Source organism: Lagenorhynchus albirostris, chromosome 2, assembly GCF_949774975.1.
Source record: "Lagenorhynchus albirostris chromosome 2, mLagAlb1.1, whole genome shotgun sequence".
In the NCBI taxonomy this organism is placed as follows: domain Eukaryota; kingdom Metazoa; phylum Chordata; class Mammalia; order Artiodactyla; family Delphinidae; genus Lagenorhynchus; species Lagenorhynchus albirostris.
The window spans coordinates 92472315-92492180 of NC_083096.1; the positions used below are offsets into that span (position 1 = coordinate 92472315).

General features: G+C 38.3%; 1 protein-coding gene across 2 annotated transcripts; it reads right to left on the reverse strand.

The window, feature by feature from the left end:
* Positions 1-11614: 11614 nt before the first annotated feature.
* On the reverse strand, positions 11615-16048 carry PRMT6 (protein arginine methyltransferase 6). 2 transcript variants are annotated; one of them, XR_009539241.1, is made up of 2 exons: positions 14694-16048; positions 11615-12505 (listed from the first exon to the last, which is right to left on the reverse strand). XR_009539241.1 is itself a non-coding variant. In XM_060142436.1 (1 exon), the coding sequence occupies exon 1, from the start codon at positions 15914-15916 to the stop codon at positions 14789-14791; it is 1128 nt and encodes a 375-aa protein (XP_059998419.1). In that variant the 5' UTR covers positions 15917-16047; the 3' UTR covers positions 14568-14788. The 2 variants fall into 2 exon arrangements, 1 of the variants encoding a protein (XP_059998419.1); XM_060142436.1 differs by lacking the exon at positions 11615-12505 and having other exon boundaries at positions 14568-16047.
* Positions 16049-19866: the final 3818 nt, after the last annotated feature.

The following is a 19866-nucleotide window of genomic DNA, read 5'->3' on the forward strand; positions in this document are numbered from 1 at the left end:
ATGTTTTAAGACACATAGTAACTGGTTTTCCCAATTTTAGTTCTTAGTACATTTGATTCTGAGCATGTCAGCCTGATTCCTTCAATATAAAATTCTCCATTAACCACTCCCACCCTGGTTTGAGCAACTATGGATAATCATTGCAGAGATCTATTATTTCATTGTGGGTTGCGAAATGATGATTTTCTCATTCTATCATTTCTACTGCTTTATTTGCTGGAATTCTATAAATATTAAGAACTTTTCTTCACCAGTGGTAAAGAATCTGCCTTGCAGTGTGGGGGACGTGGGTTTGATTCCTAGTCAGGGAACTAAGATCCCACATGCCTCGGGGCAACTAAGCCCGTGTGCCACAAACTACAGAGCCCACGTGCCCTGGAGCCTGCGCACCACAACTAGAGAAGAGCAAACCCGCGCACCACAGCTAGAGAGAAGCGCACGCACCACAATGAAGAGCCCGCGCACTGCAAGGAAAGATACCGCATGCCTCAACAAGAATCCCGCGTGCCTGCCGCAACTAAGACCCGACGCAGCCAAAAATAAATTAAAAAAAAATGGTTTCAAAATATATTTTGGGAGTAAAGCCCTCAGTATTTATAGCCAATCAAATGTGCCAAAGATGTCATATGAGTTAAGACTGACCTCTAATTTTCTGGTTTGAATAACTAACTGGTGGATAGAGGTGCAATATACTGAGACAGGAAGCCTTTGTGGAAACCAGCCATCGGGGAAGATGAGATAATCAAGGAGATATTGTAGGAAGTAGAAAATGGGGCCTCCATCTTGTTCATTACAATAATTTTTGAGATAAAAGGTGTTCCCAAAACAAGAAATGAGTTTTCTAAAATTTTAGAAATGGGAGAATATCTCAGCAAGTATTCAACCAGTTTTATATTTGAAATACCACATCTAGCACCCCAGTCATGTTGCAACACTGACTCAGGCAGCAACAGCAAATGTTATTATAGCAGCACATTCGTCCTAAAAGTTAAGGGTCTGTCAGTATTTCCATTATAAACTCCAATTTTCAGGGGTTTATAACTTGGCTATTTTCAAATCACATCAGGTTGAAACTTGTAAGTAATAAAACATTTAAAAAAATAGATTTAATGCATTTTTGTCAAGATCTAGTTAAAATATTGCCTAATATTTCTGAGATAAAGTGACCTACATTTAATATATTGTGAGACAAATGTTTAATTAAAAACACTTCCTATTTTAAGGTTTCTGGAAATAATTATACTTTATAATAACGTTACATTTCAAATGGATAGACTAGATATGGATGGACCACAAACATTATACTGAAGCAATTTTAACACATTATAGCAGACTTGGCTTATGCATTGCAGTTTTGGATGAATTTCTTCCCAGTAAAACTTGTTGTAAATTGGTTAAGGTTTTATTTGAGGAACAGTAACATGTTCAATTTTATTTTATAAATAGATATATATATATTTTTTTGCCAGACAGGACTTAGTCTCAAAGTTATTGTTCAATTAAAAATATACCATCTTCTCTTTGGGATACAGTATTTTGATTTCCTTTTAGTAATAGAATTTTCTAACATATGGGATGCCAAGTTCATCTAAGCCCTTTGTAAAATCAGTTAAGCCAGGAACTGTGCCTTAAAGTACAAAAACACTCTTCCCTTATGAGGAACAGGAAGAAACAGAGAGTGTTATAGAATAAAAACAATCAAATATTATATCCTAGGCAAGGTGCAGCATGTAAAGATGAATAAGGAAAGTTCTTTGCCCTCCAGAACAACAGAAGTACACGAAAGCAGACACAGGTAAGACCCCAAAGAGTGAAGCAGGTAAAGTATAATGAGAGATTGTGAAGAGATTCCTTCCATCAGGGAAGAAAAGGAAATAGAATGGGAGGTGGAACTGAAGCAGGATCTTAAAGGTTGGACATGCAAAGGAAAAGGGACAAGATGGGCATTCTAGACAGGCAAGGGTGGCAGCATGAGCAAAGGAAAGGAGCCAGGAATTGCATGATGCTTACTGGGATGATACCACCATATTTCTCAGGAACTGAATCACATTTACCCAGCAGATGTTACCTTCTGGGTCTGTTTCAAGTATTTCTACAAAGTCTGTTTGTGTGCACATGTATGTATATTTGATTAAGAGGGCAAATTAGTTGAATGCAAAATGGACCCCAATGCGTAAATTCCTTGATGATCAAATTTAATCCTAGAAAGAAACTTTCACATTAGGGGAAATTTGCTTATGGATTCTTCCTTGTAGTGACAAAAGTATTCCAGTCGAATATAGAGAAAACTGATATCATAAAAAAGTAATTTTTCTATATATTTAAAAAAATGGCATTGGAAACATAACCCAAATGACTCAGTATCAAAATACTCGTCCCATTTTGTTTGAAGAATTTCATTCTTGGTTATAATCTCACTGAAAGAAACCTTTATGTGTGCAGAAATAAGGCCCACAGGACGCATTTATCCATATCATTTAAACATGAATTCAGCTATATTTTAATGTTTTCTTTCTGGAAATTAATACTGCATATTATTTGGATCAATTATCTAATATTTTCTTTTTTCAGGGCTATCTTGAAACTTTTAAAAATTTGTAAACATCTGAAGTTTAAAAAGAGTATTCATAAATTTTAAAATAAATTTTTAAATTTAAAAATATTAAAAATTGTACATTTTAAAATAAAATGTTAATATTGAGAATAAATAATAATAAATACAAGCATTAAGAATATAACCAATCTTTTCATTTAAGAGAATAGTGTATGTCAAACTATCTTAGAAACAATTACCCATCATTGAAAAGACTGCATCAGAGTTGGCTTAGGCAGGAAAATAACTGATACAAAACAATACTTTTTGAATCTAAAGTATTAATAATGATAAATTTTGCTTACACTGCTGGTCATATTGTTAGATTCTTTTATTTCTCAGACATTTTGACTCTTCTGTATCTATCTTCTGGGCACTTTTTGACTTTCCAAACTCTCTCTCTCCCTTTCTTTTTGTTGAAAATCTATCTACTGCTGTTCTCCATGCATTTTCTCTTACGTAGCTTTCCCTCTTTCTCCCATGTAATCTATTATTAAACTTATACTTTTTCATACTTCTGAAATGCTGAGATATTTTATGAAAAGCATTGATCCAACTTACGCTAAAAGTGAACTATGGTATCATTAAGTGCATTCTATGCTTTTACATTGAAAATAAAACAATTCTTATTTGAAGTTGGAAAAAAACAAAAAAATTAAATAGAAATTAAATATCTAAATTTTTAAATTAAATAATGAAAATAAAAGATAATTTGGGAGTATTTCCCCAATTTTCAATTTGGAAAAATCTTCTTAGAAAAGAAACTCAGAAGCAATTATAAAACTACTAGATTTGGATTCATTAAAATGGAAAAGTTCTGAGTGACCCAAAATTAATGAAGTAAAGGAAATTAAATGAATGAATTATAACACATATGATAGACTACTCCTAATTCACAAAGATCCTCCCAATACCTGTAAAATTCAATAGGAAAATGGGTAAAATAAACAGTAAATTCACAGAAAATGAAATGCAAAGGACCAATGAATATAAGGAAAGATTCTCAACTGCTAGAAGTTAGGGTAATAAAATTAAACATAAGAAGCTAGCATTTTTACCCATAAGATTAAAAAAACAAGATCAATAAAATCTAGGTGAGTGAGGGTATCAAGAAACAGACTTTTTGAGATATTTTTGGTGGGAATCTGTATTATGACAACCTTTCATAAAGCAATCTACCAGAATTTGTTAGAATTGAAAATAAGCAAAATACTTAGGGAAATCTATCCTGAAGATATGAAAATACCAGTATATGAGGTGATATTTATAAGGATATTAATTTGACATTTATTTATTAATTAATTTCTTGAGTGCATAAGAGAGAAAATAATTTTGTTCTCTATAAAATATAGATTTTTATTTGGAGAAAATCAATATAGAAGTAAAGAAATGAATAAAATAATTTCAAGTGGTAATGGTGCTATTTGGAAGATAAACATGTGGTGTGACAATTAAGTAAATTAACAGTTGTAGAAGACAGCAGGATGCTATTTCTATAAAGTTCAAAAACAGGCATACATAAAAGTTGGAATGGAAAATACTCTAGGGGGTGAAACTATGGGTAATGTGTTATTTTTTCTCATGTTTGAAATTTGCTGTGATCACCTTGCATTGCTTTCTTGATGAAAAAAATATATACTATTAAAATAGATGAATATTTTTCAAAATGGTTCTTAGTAAAATCCTATCAAAATATATTGGTATGTAGCCTCACTCTGTGGTTGCTGCCTCTTACTGTAGTCTCTCATAAAGCATATCTTTTATGAGCTTTACCCACTCAGAGCAGTAATTGAGAAGATCCTGCTCCTTTCCTTCCTCAAAGGAAGAAATGCAGACTCATGCTAATGCAAATGGACAAGATCAGGGGTGATCTCATGGCATAGACTGGGCAGCATGGATGATGGCAGTGAATGAAGAGCACAGCAGTCTGTAATTCCTTCAGTGGCCTTTTGGCAGTTTTGTAGGATCTTGTCCACTGAGGCCTGGTGGGGAAGAGAAGACTGGCAGATACTCATCAAACAGTAGTTGGGGAGAAATCTGACTAAACTTGTCAAAATATAGTCTTGGAAAAAAAGTTTTCATCATCTTTAACAAATTAGACCTTGGTTTTATTTTCATTCTTTGTCATAAATTTTAGTCTTTCTCTTTTGTTCATAAAGATCCTGAAAAACCAAAAAGCCAATCATTCTGAAAGTCCTATCAACACTTTCATTTGTCTAATGCCTTGCAAAATTTTATTTCTAGAGATTCAACCAACTTCCTCTGACAAGCTTTATTCTGTGTGCTCAGGAAAAATTGGGAGACCTAGGAGAAGGCTCAATGGCTATAAACTGGCTAGGAATTATTCTAATAGTGTCAAGCTGAATCATTTGCACTGTCCATTAGTGTTATTATCAGTACCCCAGGTATTACTAAAATTTCCGTGTAGACAGTAGAAAGCCATTGATGGATCATGTTTGCAAATAACTCTCTAAGGAGCACTTGTTTCTCAAGCCATTGTCCTTGCCTAGAATGGCTACTCTGTCCTCTTATGTAAGTTCCATTTGATTTACAAGGTCCCTTTACTCAACAAATATTTATTGGATACCTACTTTGTGCCAGATAATGTTTCAGGCAATGTATAGACAATGATGAATGAGAGAGACAAGATTTCATCGCTTGTGAATCTTACGTTGTGAGAAAGTACACACAAGTAAACAACTGAATTTCAGATAACAAGGGGAAAATGGTATCTGTGGTAGAAAAGAGGATTCTTTTCATCATGGTAATCAAGGAAAGCTACTCTGAGGTGACACTTGGGAAGAGAACTGAGAGAGAGAGAGTGAAACATACAGTCTAATGAAAGAATGTTCTGGGTGGAAAGTCCCTCAGGGAGATCTTGCCATGATTGTGAATCAGCAAGATGTGGTTCCATTCCTCCATTTTCAGTGAGAAGCTCTGATTCTCCCATTGTGCAGTGACCAAACTCTTATAATAGCAATTGTCTCTGTGATTCATTTGTTATTGAAAGTATGTTATATTATCATACTAGTTGTCTTTAAGAAGTTGAGATGCTTGCTTTCCACTTCAGACACAGCTCCTTCAGGATAGGGACCTTGTCCTATGCTTCTTTTTTTTTTTTTTTTGCAGTACGTGGGCCTGTCACTGTTGTGGCCTCTCCCATTGCGGAGCACAGGCTCTGGACGTGCAGGCTCAGCGGCCATGGCTCGCGGGCCTAGCTGCTCCGCGGCATGTGGGATCTTCCTGGACCGGGGCACGAACCCGTGTCCCCTGCATCGGCAGGCGGACTCTCAACCACTGCGCCACCAGGGAAGCCCTGTCCTATGCTTCTTGATATACCAAAACCAAAAACAGTACTCTCATATAATAAGCATTAATAAACACTCACCGATGATGATGATCTGATGTGATGATCTATGCTGTTATCATGTTTTCAGGGAGCATATCAACTCGACTAAAGATAAAGTTGGATAGAGGGTAGTGCGAAGTTCTGGCTATTTAAAAACTACATCCGATAAATGTATAGCGGTTCTGAAAAAACAAACAAGCAAAACTTAAGAATATGCTGTTTAGAGATATATACACATATAGTAAAATTATGTATATAATTATATATTATACATATATTATATTTAAAATACTTGGTTATGTTAGGTTATGCCTTTTATGTCCAAGTGGAGATGACAATTGAACAGTTGAATATATGAGTCTGAAACTCAGTAGAAATGTCAGGGATGACAATATAAATTGGGGAGTCATCAGCATATAGATTGTACACTATTTAAAGTAATGAGACTGGATAAGATCACTTAGGAAGAGAATAGAAAGAAGGGTAAGTACAATTTGTAGTAGCAAAGAATTGCAAACAACTATTTATCAATAGAAAATTGGTTGAATAAATTACAGATTATGTATACCATACATTTTTATTCACTCTTACTAAGTTATTTATACATGTCTGACTTCAAGGAATATTCAGGATATATATTTTGACCTAAAATAATTTTTGGAGTAATGAATAATATGTCTACATATTTGTAAAAAAACTACATAAATATGTGTATGAGTCTAAATAGTAGAAAGATACATTCTAAACTAGGAGGAATGGGAGATCAACGTTTTCCTTCTAAATATATTTGTATTTCATTCATGCAGTTTTAAAAAATCGGATGATAAAGAGGGACATAAAACAAATGTGTCTTAACTATTTAGAATGTAAAGGAATCTTAGAATTGATATTTATGACAATAGCAATATCCTATCAGTAATCCACTTATTCTACTTTTTGTGGGTTTGTATCCTTTCCCTTTTTTTTGGGTACATCTGCTCCCCCAGAACTTTGACTCTTAACCTTTTGCACTGTCGACCCTTAGCTGGGGGACTGCCCTTAGGCTGTGGAAACAGTTATGCCTGCCCACATGAGAGCTGGGAAGTGCCTAGGAATTTATGTCCCTCTAAGGTCAGTCATTAGCCAACGTCTGATGGGTGAAAAGGTTTGAATGTTGCAGAGATGCTCTGGAGACAGCATAGGTCACACATATCCCTAATAAGGGAGCAGCATGTGTAACCTATGCTGTCTCCAGAGCATCTCTGCAGGATTGAGACAAAGTTCCCTTTCTTGGGACTTGGCTTAATATCACATGTTAGCCAGATCTCCTTCCCTTCCTAGTCCTGCTTCCCAGCTGTCCTTCTAGCATTTTCTGGGAATACTTCCTGATAAACACTTTTACAAGATCCCAGTCTAAGACAATGACGAGTCTATTTTAAGTGCCTACTGAAGTCACCTTAACTCTTGAGGACACAGGCATCATGGACAGGATATATAGTGTAGTAGTTTAGATGCTCAGAGTTTAGGTGATGAGTTCCAAGCTCTGCCACTTACTCTCCATGTGGCCTTGGGCAATTCACCCAACTCCATGCTTTGTTTTCTCATCTATAAGATGGGATTTATAATAGAACTACTTTACAGAGCTATTTCAAGGAGTAAATAAAATAATGTACCTAAAGTGTATTTAGCATGTTAGGCACTCAATAATTATTTAAAAACTAATAAAGATGCTTGATGTAAGTATCATGACTATTTATCTCTATGTATGCTGTGGCATGTCTGACAAAAGTTTCTTTTACATGAAAATTTATGATATGAAGTTTTCCTCGGTATGAAAGCCACTCTTTACAGCACATTATTTTATTATGTATGACTCATATGAAGTAAACAAAGTTAATACATCATTGATTTTAATGGGATTTTGCATACTATGATTAATATGCCATTATTGCATAAAAACATTCTACATGCTGAGAAGTGTAGCTGGTGCATTAGAATATCATTTGGCATAAAGTTTCAGCATATGCTACTTTCACTATGTGTCCCTATGAATGCTTTAACATCTGGTATAAATCAGATAATGAATCAAAAAATGAAAATTATATCTCCCTGACAACCATATCACATATTTTAGCACTGAATAATATATCATTTTAATGTCTTGAATAACATCGCTATTTATGGGGGTGGTGCAATGACCACATCCTTTATTGGTCTAGTTTTACTTTTAAGAATCTTGTCTTATTGCTTAGAGCAACTCAATTGTTCTGTCTTCTAACTACATACAGCACCATCCTGAAGCCTATTTTTTCTTGGACCCAAGACCATGGAATTAATTTATATGTGAACCTATTTTATAATAATGTATGGGCTCTATGAAATTCCCCTGGTTGGGGTTTAAGCAAAGCTAGCTAATATTGAATTCTGTTTATTACAAACTGTACATTTCCTGCTAGTTTCTAATTTTATTTCATATAAAATTCCCCTTGTTGTAATTGCTGTCATTCTCTCTCTGTTTTCCCCTAATTATTCTAACTAGGGTAAATTCTCAATCCTTCAGGAACTGTGTATTTAGTCTGTGGATTTTCCAAATCCTCTTTTTAATTATTTTACTGTATATACTTAACCATTTAAATGTTTCCTATTTTTATAATTCACCAGATGATAAATAATGGTAGAGTGAGTTTGCATTAAAATAAGGAGTTTGTTATCTTTACAGAAATTCTTGGTAAAAGTCTAGCTCTAGTGAATGCTGTTATCTTTATAGAAATTCCTGGTAAAAGTCTGGCTCCAGTGAATGCATAAGATGAATTTTTTTTTACCATTTGGGGTTCTTAATCCTTTCTCTAACATCATATATAAGTTAAAGTTAAAACTCTACACTTTGTTGTTTTTTGTTTTTGTTTTTTTGCAGTACGCAGGGCTCTCACTGTTGTGGCCTCTCCCGTTGCGGAACACAGGCTCCGGACGCGCAGGCTCAAGCGGCCATGGCTCACGGGCCCAGCCGCTCCGCAGGCATGTGGGATCTTCCCGGACCGGGGCACGAACCCCTGTCCCCTGCATCGGCAGGCGGACTCTCAACCACTGCGCCACCAGGGAAGCCCTGCATTTTGTCCTTAAATATAATAGTTTCACCAAGAGCAAAGCTGCAAGTGTTTTTTTAAAAAAGGTCTAATGTCGCCCCACTCCATACCACCCATTACTAAGCTGCACATCACTTGAGATATTGGAGGTTGGAAGGGTTTGTTCATAAATTTGAGACGATTAGGAAGTTCTTACATAGAAGAGTCTTTGAATAAGTTTAGAATCTAAGCTTAAAGGAGAGATTAAGGACAGGTAACAAAATAAGCAATTATTTTTAATCGATCAAAATAATCTTAGTTATGTTCTGAGCCCATGACTTCAGAAAAGCTTACCCTAAGGATATTGTGATGTAGGCAAAGTGTATGCATGGGAATCCTAACCTTTATTTAAGTGCTTCTCTCCTAACTTTCAGGTCTCTTTGACCCCAAGGTATTTTTTATACTACCTTTGGCTCTAGAAAAATACTGATTATCCTCAATCCCACTATCTAACCACCTTCTGAATACTCAACTATTTTCCTTCCACTCTACACAGGCCAGAATTTCTATTCCCCTTTCCTGTCGAATCTTTCCTGGTGACCAAAATAATAAAATAAATAGATTCATGCTAAAGGGTGGTTACAGCCACCTGTAAGTCTTCCACTCCATTCCATTTTCCTTTTAAAAAAACCCACATTGAAAAGATCCATAAACCCAATGGAATTTTGAAGTTCTTTATAATTTCTGGAAATCAAACAAAGGACAGAATGTTGTGCTACAGTGCATGTTTTTGTAAAATAATGAACTCATATGATATTGGTAAGAAGAGGAACAATGTCAAAACATAATGTGGAAGTTGATTGATTCATATGTGACCATTCCCATCATCAATATTTAACACCACCAGGTAGCACCCACAGAACACAAAGTACACATACGCAAGTAAATGCAGCTAGCCAGAGGAATATGTCACACCCTACATTCTTCCTCTTGGCTCTGTTCAGCCACATGCTCTATGTCCTAGAAAGGTTTATTAAGCCTTCTCCCCATCTTTGTGCAATTGTTTTGTCTCTGTAACTCTTCCTTACGCTCTTTCATCAAGCTGTCTTATTTACTGCAATGTTTATTTATTAGGGTTAACATCTTTTTAAACTGCTACTATTTTTATTAGAATTAGTGTTCTTAGTGCTCTTGGTTACAAAATTTCATAGATTGTGATGGTCCACCCAACCTAATTTTTCCTTATTTTTAGTGTATAATATTGCAGAATGTGAAGGTTTTTACAAATACATATATCACGCGACTGCAGGAATGCCTGTAAAGTATTTAAAAATGTGTGGGGAGGATTTTCTTTCCATCTCACTTTCCTTTTTCTGTCCTTCCTTTCCTTGCAGGGGACAGCCTATAGAAAGAGAAGGAGGAATTCTGCCCTCCCCGCCCCCAGTTCTATCTATGTATTCTAAATTTCTAAGTGATCGTTTTTAGAGTTAAAAAGCTATCCAACTGAAATCTCACCAGTCTTTCCCCAAAGTTATTACTATCAATAATGATGAATTTAATTATCAAAGCTCTCCAAGGAGCACAATTCCAATGCTACTGTTGATATCTGAATTTTTATGAAAATTCTGTCAGGTTTAGATGCTTTGTTTCAAATCTTTCCCTACAAGCACATATGATATATGAGAAATAGTCTCATTATGTCCTTCCTTCCTCTTTATCATCACCTTAAACTATTTTCACACGCTTTTGGAAGGGGTCTGGCAATCTACAACTCTACGGTTGTGTTTAAGATGCAATTAGGGCCTGTTCTAGGCTTACAAAGAGCTGCAGAATATTCAAGGTTTCCTCAAGATTGTCTACATGTCTGAGTTTGTCACACATTCAGAAATCTTGATTCTACAAAGTGTAAAATGCTGTAGGTTGGCTAAAAGGATGAGATCCAATCAGCTTTCCATCCATATGAATAACTTTGGACATCACATTTCACAGAAAATAAAGGGGGCATACATCAGGGTCCTCTGGCCTTTTCTCCAACCTCCTCACCCTCAGAACTATTGCAGGTATTCCAAAAAGGAGGAAAATATCTTAATGCCAGAAAGTATTAGAAGAGAACAAAGATACCTAAATTCCAACAAAACATTAATATTTATTGAGAGGGACAAATCAAGAAAAAACTGGGTTATGGAAATGAAGCCAGATATAAAGCTAAAAACAAAAAGCGCAAGTGAACTATAAATTTGGCACAACTTTCTAGTAGCCAGTGTGAGAAGGGTCATCTACCCAAAATATTGTGTCCGTTAGCTGAAACAAACCAGTTATATAGAGGACATAGATTTATTTTTGGAACTAACACCATAGAGAAATTTTTCTCTGAGGAGCTCATAATCTATGTGATGATAAGGAGTATTTTTGCACTTGGGCGAAATTTTAAGAATGAAATTGATAAGAGGGCTGGCTTCCTATCCTTGCTTCAGCAGGGGTAAGATTTAGTTGGAATGAAATCTTTCCAGTATAAAGAATGAATGCAGATTATTGATGTAGGTAATTCTACTCCCCACCATACCCCAGTTTTCTGAGAGTAGGATCTGCTTACTTAACTGTTAGTTGGTGTTTATTAAACCATTAAATGAATGACCGCCTGGTCAGATGTCTCTCTGCTGTCCAGCATCAAGCACCAAGTAGAATGGCAGAGTTTGTCTACCTTTGCTACTATGTTGAGGATTCAGTCCCCTGGGGGAGCCTCAGAAAGTGCCACATTTGATTAGTTCTGTTAGGGGAATGGGAACAGGGAATGCTTCGTGAGTGCCTAGTATTTGTCAACGTGAAGATCCTATATACTGAAGGTGGTGGCTCTTTGAGGCCTGTGAGACAGGTCTCCAGGGAGACTTCCTTAATCTAAGGGGTCTTTTGTGGGTTAGGAATCGAAAGACTTGTGTTAAACTGTCAAGAATTAGTTATATAACCTTAGGCTAAATCCTTCCAAATCTGTGTAACTCCTTTTTCCTAGTATGTAAGGTGAAGATAATTACTTGCCCTCCCTAACACCTACACCACCCAGTCTTTTGCCCATTATTTTTTGTTTATTTTACTTTCTGGTTTATCCTGTGAACATACCTATTTGAAGGAGAAACTATGTTTTACTGGTTTATATCCTAAGCACTTATCACAATGACTATTATATTGTATACCGAATAAAATGTCCATTGGCCCAGTGAGTTAATGAAAATATCTGGAAAGTTTCACAGTGCTAAATAAATGTAAGCTCTTTGAGGAAAGCAGGTAGGACTTCACCATGTTTTTCTCTCCTTAGGGCTGGTAGTTTCTTCCTGTGACCCAAATGACCCTAAGCAATCAGTACCAGTTCATACAGAGCTTGGACAGTGCCTGAATGTTGGTGCATCTCACAACCTCATCCTTCTGGAATAATCCTCACTTCAGGGCTTAGGCTCCTTTGGCTCATCTGGTATCCAGTGTCATACATTGCTCGTCATATACGGCCATGCTCGTACTGTCAAACAACACCTGTAAAAAAATCAAAATGTTGACTAATTTATTCTGAATCACATTTTCTATGTGTCCAGATGCTCCAGGTTTGCATATTACTTTCCCGCAATTACAACAGCAAGAAGTTATTGAGATCTTAGTATGTACCAGGCACTATGTGCTTGCATGTATTAACTCATAGTATCCTCACATTTCTATAGGGCAGGTATGACTGTCACACCATTTGCATGACAGCACTGGAGAAGAAACAGAGGTTAAGTATTTTGCCCAGTCACACAGAGTGGTGGAGCCTAGATTCCAGCATGAGCTGTCTGGCTCCAGAGTCCAAGATTTTAACCACTGTGTTATGTTGCCACATGACTAATGGCTTTAGCTGTATTTTTATGACAATCCATCTTACTTTGGGGAAACAGTAACAATAAGAATTTTAAATTCTTTGTAATTATGAAATATTTACCTTTTACTTCTACAGTTACCCAAAGTTTTAACTGGTATTCCCTTTGTGTGCTTATACTGGCAATACTGTACCCATACAGCAAAGGGATTGTTATAGGAAGCTACAACAAACACCAGAAATCTACTCAAAACTGTACACTAAAATGCTAAATAAATAAATGTTCAACTTAAAATACAGTTGACCCTAACATAAGGAAGTAATTTATACCTCTAGCTTAAACCAGGCCTAGCTTGCTATGACTGTACCATTTACATGAGCTAACTATCCTAACATCAACATGGTGACAACTATAAATGTATTACTTGCTATTCAAGAATCTTGTAAAGTTGATGATTTTGTACATGTATGTTTCCCTTCATAATGGTAGATCTCATGTGTTGATACCAAATTTTAGAAAATTAGTTGTAATACTTGAATATTTTAACAAGCAATGAATAAAGGAGAAAACTCAGTTAAAATAACAGAACTACGTTAGAGTACTTCAGAAGACCAGTTTTTCACACCTGTTTTCTACTAGCATACAAAAGCTACTAGTATGAAGAAACCATACATTAAGCATAGTTGAATTATCCTTAAGCTATATTCTGTAGGGGCTGTAACACGGTTTTTAAGAACAATATTAAAAAAGGTGAAATCTATAACTCAAACAGTACACAAGACTTACTTCATCTATAAAAACAGAGCGAATGCCAATGCTTTATTTGCCACAGAGATAAGGAGGGAAACATTGGTAAAAATAAATGTGATAACGTGACTCACACTTCATTACAAATGATTTTCCTAAATTCATAACTTTCACATTAAGCTGAGCTAAAAAGAAAAAAACAAACCCCCAAAAAACACTAAAAAACTTTCACTTGATGAAAGTAGGCCAAATCACATGATCCCTCTGAATGAGGGAGTTTAATTTTCTAGCTTGAGAAAATATTTTCCGTAATTTAGTAAGCTTAAATAATTCACCCATGATGATAAATAAGCCCTTGGGTCAGGATCAGAAGAAACCTCCTGTATCAGCTTATTTTTAAGCAGTACACAAAAATTTTATTATGGAACATTTTCTTGGTTAAATCTTAAGAGTAAAGACAATTAAAACATCCACACTACTTCACCATCTTTCAGGTCTTTTTCTCCTAAATGTACCTTCTAGATTTCTTAGGTGTGCTGTACAATTCCTTAGGGTGCTAAAGTTGATGAACACCTTACTCCATTAAGTGAAATAAAACTTCACTTAATGGAGTAAGGTGTTCATCAACTTTAGCACGCTAAGGAAGTGTTATTTAAACTTTGTCCTCATTCTCTCCCACGTTACCAGTAGTAAAATTTATTTAAAAAACAATGAGAAAGAATACCGTAGCCTAGAGGCACCTGGGAAGGAAGGGAATATGGCTCAGGAGAGATATTAGTCATATTGGAGATTTATGGAGTCTAATTATAAACCCCTTTACCCCCTCCCTGGTTTTAGACTTAGGGTGTGAGGTGCCTGGGATGTGCATGGAGCCTTCACAAACTGACATTTTCTTCCTTTTTTTCCCCTTTTTTGCATGAAACAAAAGAAATACAAGTGCTTGGTACTACGTGCTTTTGAGGCTTAAAGGGCCATTAATAAACACGCTGTTTCGGTCGTTGAGGGGGATCGAAATCACTTTTTAATAAATATCGCCAGAAGAATCTCCTCGAAGGGAGACTGAAGTTATTCTCCCTCCCCAGGAGCCCTAAGGGGAAAGGGAGACGGAAGATAATGTCCCCTACTTGCACGTGAGATTTCCCTTTCTCCTCCGACCCCCCTCCGCCTCTACCGCGCAGGTCTGGCCGCCTCGGGAGGTAGCTGGGAGAGAAAGCCACGCTCAGTCCTCCATGGCAAAGTCTTTGGTCTTTTCCTCCTGGTCGCCCACTTTGTAGCGCAGCAGCACGCGTAGGTGACGGTGGTTGTCCTGGGAGGGCAGCAGCGTGATCTCTCCGGAAACGTCCGTATCTTGCTCCACTTGCACAGGCTCGTTCAGGTAGAGGAGTGCCTGCTTCCAGTGCGTGACTGGGTGAAAAGGCGAGGTGGACAGCACCAGGGGTTTCTCCGAGTCCCCTCCGGGGAAGGTCACCTGGAACCAGATGGCAAAGCCGTGCATGTGAGCCGAGCCGTAGCAGCTGAAGCGGAAGCGCCCACCCACCCCCGCTTCCAGCTCCTGCTCCAGGCCGGCGCGGGCCAGCTCCAGCTGAGCAAAGCACTGCGGCCGGGCCAGCACATCCTCGCCGGACAGGCCTTGCACCACGATTTCTGAGTGGCCCATGAGGCAGCGCGTGGCGAAGCTCTCCAGGCAGCTCATGTCCACACCGTAGAGCTGCTTCATCTGGCTCCAGAAGCTTAGGCGCAACTCCAGCATCTGGTCGCTGATGGGCGCCACGAAGAGCTCGGCGGAAGCCGGCAGTAGAAGACCGCCCTCCTTCAGCCACTTGGTCCGCGCGTGGAGCACAGAGCTCAGCATGGACTCGTGCAGGAGTCCGCAGCCCATCCACTCGCTCACGATGGCATCCACCTGCTCCGGCAACTCCACCGTCTCCACTGGCCCCGGCAGGACGTGCACCCGGTCCTCCAGCCCGTTGAGCCGCACCACCTCCCGGGCCTGTTGCCAGATGTCGCTGGCCTCCACCGCGTACACGCGCCGGGCCCCGGCCTGGGCACAGAAGATGCTGAGAATGCCCGTGCCCGCGCCCACGTCCAGCACAGTCTTGCCCCGCAGCGCTGCCCAGTTCCGCAGAATGCCCAGGCGGTAGGCATCGGTGCGGACGCGGTCGGCAATCATCTCCTCGTGGACCGATACATCCGAGTAGCACTGGTAGTACAGCTGGTCTCGCTCCCGCCTAGTCCTCCGGGGTCGTGGCAGGGCCACCTCCAGCTCTCCGCCATCTTCCTCTTCAGTTCCCTCCCCTCCTTCGCCGCCGCCCCCCGACTCAAGCTTTCTTCTCTTGGGCTGCGACATCTTGGCGGCTCGGGCCGGCTCCCGGCGTGCGTTGCGCGACGCGGCGGGAGCTCTAGGAAGCGGGGGTTTCTGGTATTTGTAGTGCGCGCTCGTCCCGCCAGCTTTTGGCGGGGCACCGGGCGAGTGCCCGCCAGATGCCTCTGAGCTGAACTCTGCTTTTTTACCTGCTGCTTTGGTGTCGTGGAATCCCTCTCCCACCACCCCGCACCCATATTCTATGATTCTTTACGTTCCTCCTCCTTCCCTTATATCCTCGATTCTCTTTTGCTTTCACTCCCTTCCTGAAGTGGACACGCCCACTTAAAACTAATAAATCCATGTTCTGTCATGTCTACTCAACTCCCAGATTTTTTATTACACAGAATTATCTGGGCGGCACTGTTCATACACTACCGCCTCATCTGGACAGTTACAACTCTTAGAGCTCTCCAAACGTGGAGATTTGGAAATTGCACTACATGTTTTTCTTCTCTGTTTTCAGGGGAGTTAGGATGCAAAGGTGTAAATGGAACAAAGTTTTCAGGGGAGTTAGGATGCAAAGGTGTAAATGGAACAAAGTAAAAACCCAACAGCGTAAAACCCTGGTTCAGATTCCAGTGAGACCACAAATAAATGGAATGATTAGGGCAAGCTATATAACTACTCTTGCCTTCAGTTACCCATTCACCAGCAACAAAGAATCTTCAATGCAGTTGAAAAATTAAGTTTCTGGTCTCTATTTTAGCAGAATGGTTACTTGGCTCTTAGTCCTGCTCTGGTAATTCTGTGGCTCATTCAAGAGTTAAATCTTGGAAAGGTTCAAACCAAGGAGCAGTTGAAAAGCAACAGTGGTGTGATACAGTGAAACCCATTGCCAGGTGTATTCTGGTAACCAATTATTTTTTTTCCCCCAGAGGTAACTGAATCCTTCATCCCCTGTGATCACTTCTCTGCGTCAACTCATTTTTTCCTGTGTGTCTCCTTGTCTGGGCGAGATTGGTACTCCCCTCTTCCTCTTTCATTTTCCTTTCAGTCAACTATCAGCTGTTAATCTCTTTCCTCTTGGTTGTTCATAGTAGAAATAAAATACATTTTAAAATACATGTGATGTCTATATGGGTGTCTGTGTTCTTCACAAGTAAGGTGAGAAAAAATTTTTCTCCCAGCTTAAAAAAATCACATGAAGAAAATTGACTTTTATTTTCTTGTAGTCTCAAACTATGTCTTTTAAACCAATGAGCCTGTATTCCTTACCTGGGGGAAAAGTTCCTTCACCCCATTCTCTCTATTAATCTGTCATTGAATGAAATAGGCTGATTGACCTGACATCCTCAGCTGTACTTCTAACTCAGGGCTTTCTGGCTGCTCATAAGAATCCTCTGTGGAGCTTTTAAAAAATACCTATGCCTGTGTCCCACTTCAAACTAATTAAATCAGAGCCACTCCAGTGGAGCTTGCGCATATAGTTTTAAAAGCTACCCAGGGAGTTTGTGCAGCCAGAGTGAGAAATGTTCTTAATGATTTTAGTTAAATCTTGCTCCATTATTTTTATTGGGTAAATTATCTTTTTTCGGTGGCCTGGGCTCAGCCATTTAAGGCTAAAAATCCTCAGAGCATTTCCTCTCTGCCCAGTTTGATATCTTGTTTTCAGAAAATAGAGGCCCAGAGCAGGACATGGGATTAGAGTTGAAAATGTGACTGCTTCAATATATTACTTCTAGGATGTTGATTAGTGTACACTTCTCCCATTCTTTCTGTCCTCAAAATCTTTTTCTCCCTCTTTTAAACGCATTTACTCCTCTACCCTATTTCCAATTCACTGACTTGTGGTCTTTTTTAAGAAATATCTGAATATAAGTTTTGTTGGTTCTACTTCCAAAATATATCTGAGTCTATCTTCTTTTCTCCTTATCCACTGCCTACACCTAGTCTAATTTCCCATTTTTGCTTGTATGGAAATCAGTCTCCTAAGAGATCTCTTAACTTCTAATCATACTCCTGTCTAATCCATTCTCCACAGAGTTACAAGAATGAGTTTTTAAAAATCTAAATTGGACCATGTTATTCTCCAGTAACTTCTTCTTCCAGTTACTGAAACAATCCAGTAACTTCAAGTAACTTCCCAGCTTATCTCATACTTCTCTTCCCAGCTCCCTGTTGGGCTCAATATATACAGGCCTTCCACCTTTTTTCTGTCTTAAGTCTATACATACGCTCTTCCAGGACCTGGAAGATTGTGTTTCTTTTTCTTTTTTTTTGTGGTACGCGGGCCTCTCACTGTTGTGGCCTCTCCCGTTGCGGAGCACAGGCTCCGGACACGCAGGCTCAGCGGCTATGGCTCACGGGCCCAGCTGCTCTGCGGCATGTGGGATCTTCCCGGACCGGGGCACGAACCCGTGTCCCTTGCATCGGCAGGTGGACTCTCAACCACTGCACCACCAGGTAAGCCCTATACTGCTTTTAACTATCAACTTTCTTTCTTGTATTATTTTACCTTGGGTCCTGATGTGATTTCCTCCCACAAATACTTATTTCTAATTTCTTTTTCTCTTTAATTTGAAGGTCTGTTGTTTAAAAGTGTGTTTTAAAGCCTAGTATATAGAGCTGCAATGAACGTTGTGGTACTTGACTCTTTTTGAATTATGGTTTTCTCAGGGTATATGCCCAGTAGTGGGATTCCTGGATCGTATGGTACTTCTATTTTTAGTTTTTTAAGGAACCTCCATACTATTCTCCATAGTGGCTGTATCAATTTACATTCCCACCAACAGTGCAAGAGGGTTCCCTTTTCTGCACACCCTACCAGCATTTATTGTTTGTAGATATTTTGTTGATGGCCATTCTGACTGGTGTGAGGTGATACCTCATTGTAGTTTTAACTTGCATTTCTCTAATGATTAGTGATGTTGAGCATCCTTTCATGTGCTTGTTGGCCATCTGTATGTCTTCTTTGGATAAATGTCTATTTAGGTCTTCTGCCCATTTTTGGATTGGGTTGTTTTTTCTTTTGATATTGAGCTGCATGAGCTGCTTGTAAATTTTGGAGATTAAGCCTTTGTCAGTTGCTTCATTTGCAAACATTTTCTCCCATTCTGAGGGTTGTCTTTTCGGAGGGAGGAGATATGGGGATATATGTATACATATAGCTGATTCACTTTGTTATACAGCAGAAACTAACACAACGTGGTAAAGCAATTATACTCCAATAAAGATGTGAAAAAAAAAAAGCCTAGTATAAGAGTTGAAGGTAGTTCCTTTAGAATTTCAAGAATTAATTATAATTCTCAAAGTGTGTGTTGGGAAAGGGTAAAGGAACAATGACGAACAATGTTATAAATATCTCTTTGACATGAATATTCATTAAATGATGCAGTTCTTGCCATGGTGCAGTTACTTGGAAGCTGCCAGCATAGAAAGAGGCACTTCTGTCAAAAAAAAATCCTTTATAGAAAATGAACACAAAAGGTGGTGATTTTTGTATTTAAACAAATTGGAACATCAAACATGAAAAGCCTAGGTATATGTTACTCTCTTGATGTGTGTAGTGTCTTTTAGATCCATGGTATATTGGCCCAAATATTAAACCTAATACTAAAACAGATGAATAGCAAATTCATAGCTCCCTGATGATATTATTATAAGTAGTTGTAATTCTTTTAAAAAATGTGTGTATTGAATTGTTTCAGTAGTGACAACAGGGATATTATGAATTTAATCCATAATTAGTGATTCAGTTTAAATTTACTGAGCCCTCTTAGTGTATTGAATATGGCATTTTAACAATTTCAAGTGTAAATATTGGTTATGACATTTAACAATTTCTGCTATAAATCAGGCCACTATATTGAAAATAGTACAGAAAAACAGGAACGTAAATTATAATATGGGAAAAGTAATTATTGGTGCATCTATGGAAATAAGCATTTGCACACCTGCCCCAGGAGTAATAAGAATCAGGTAGTTTAATGAAA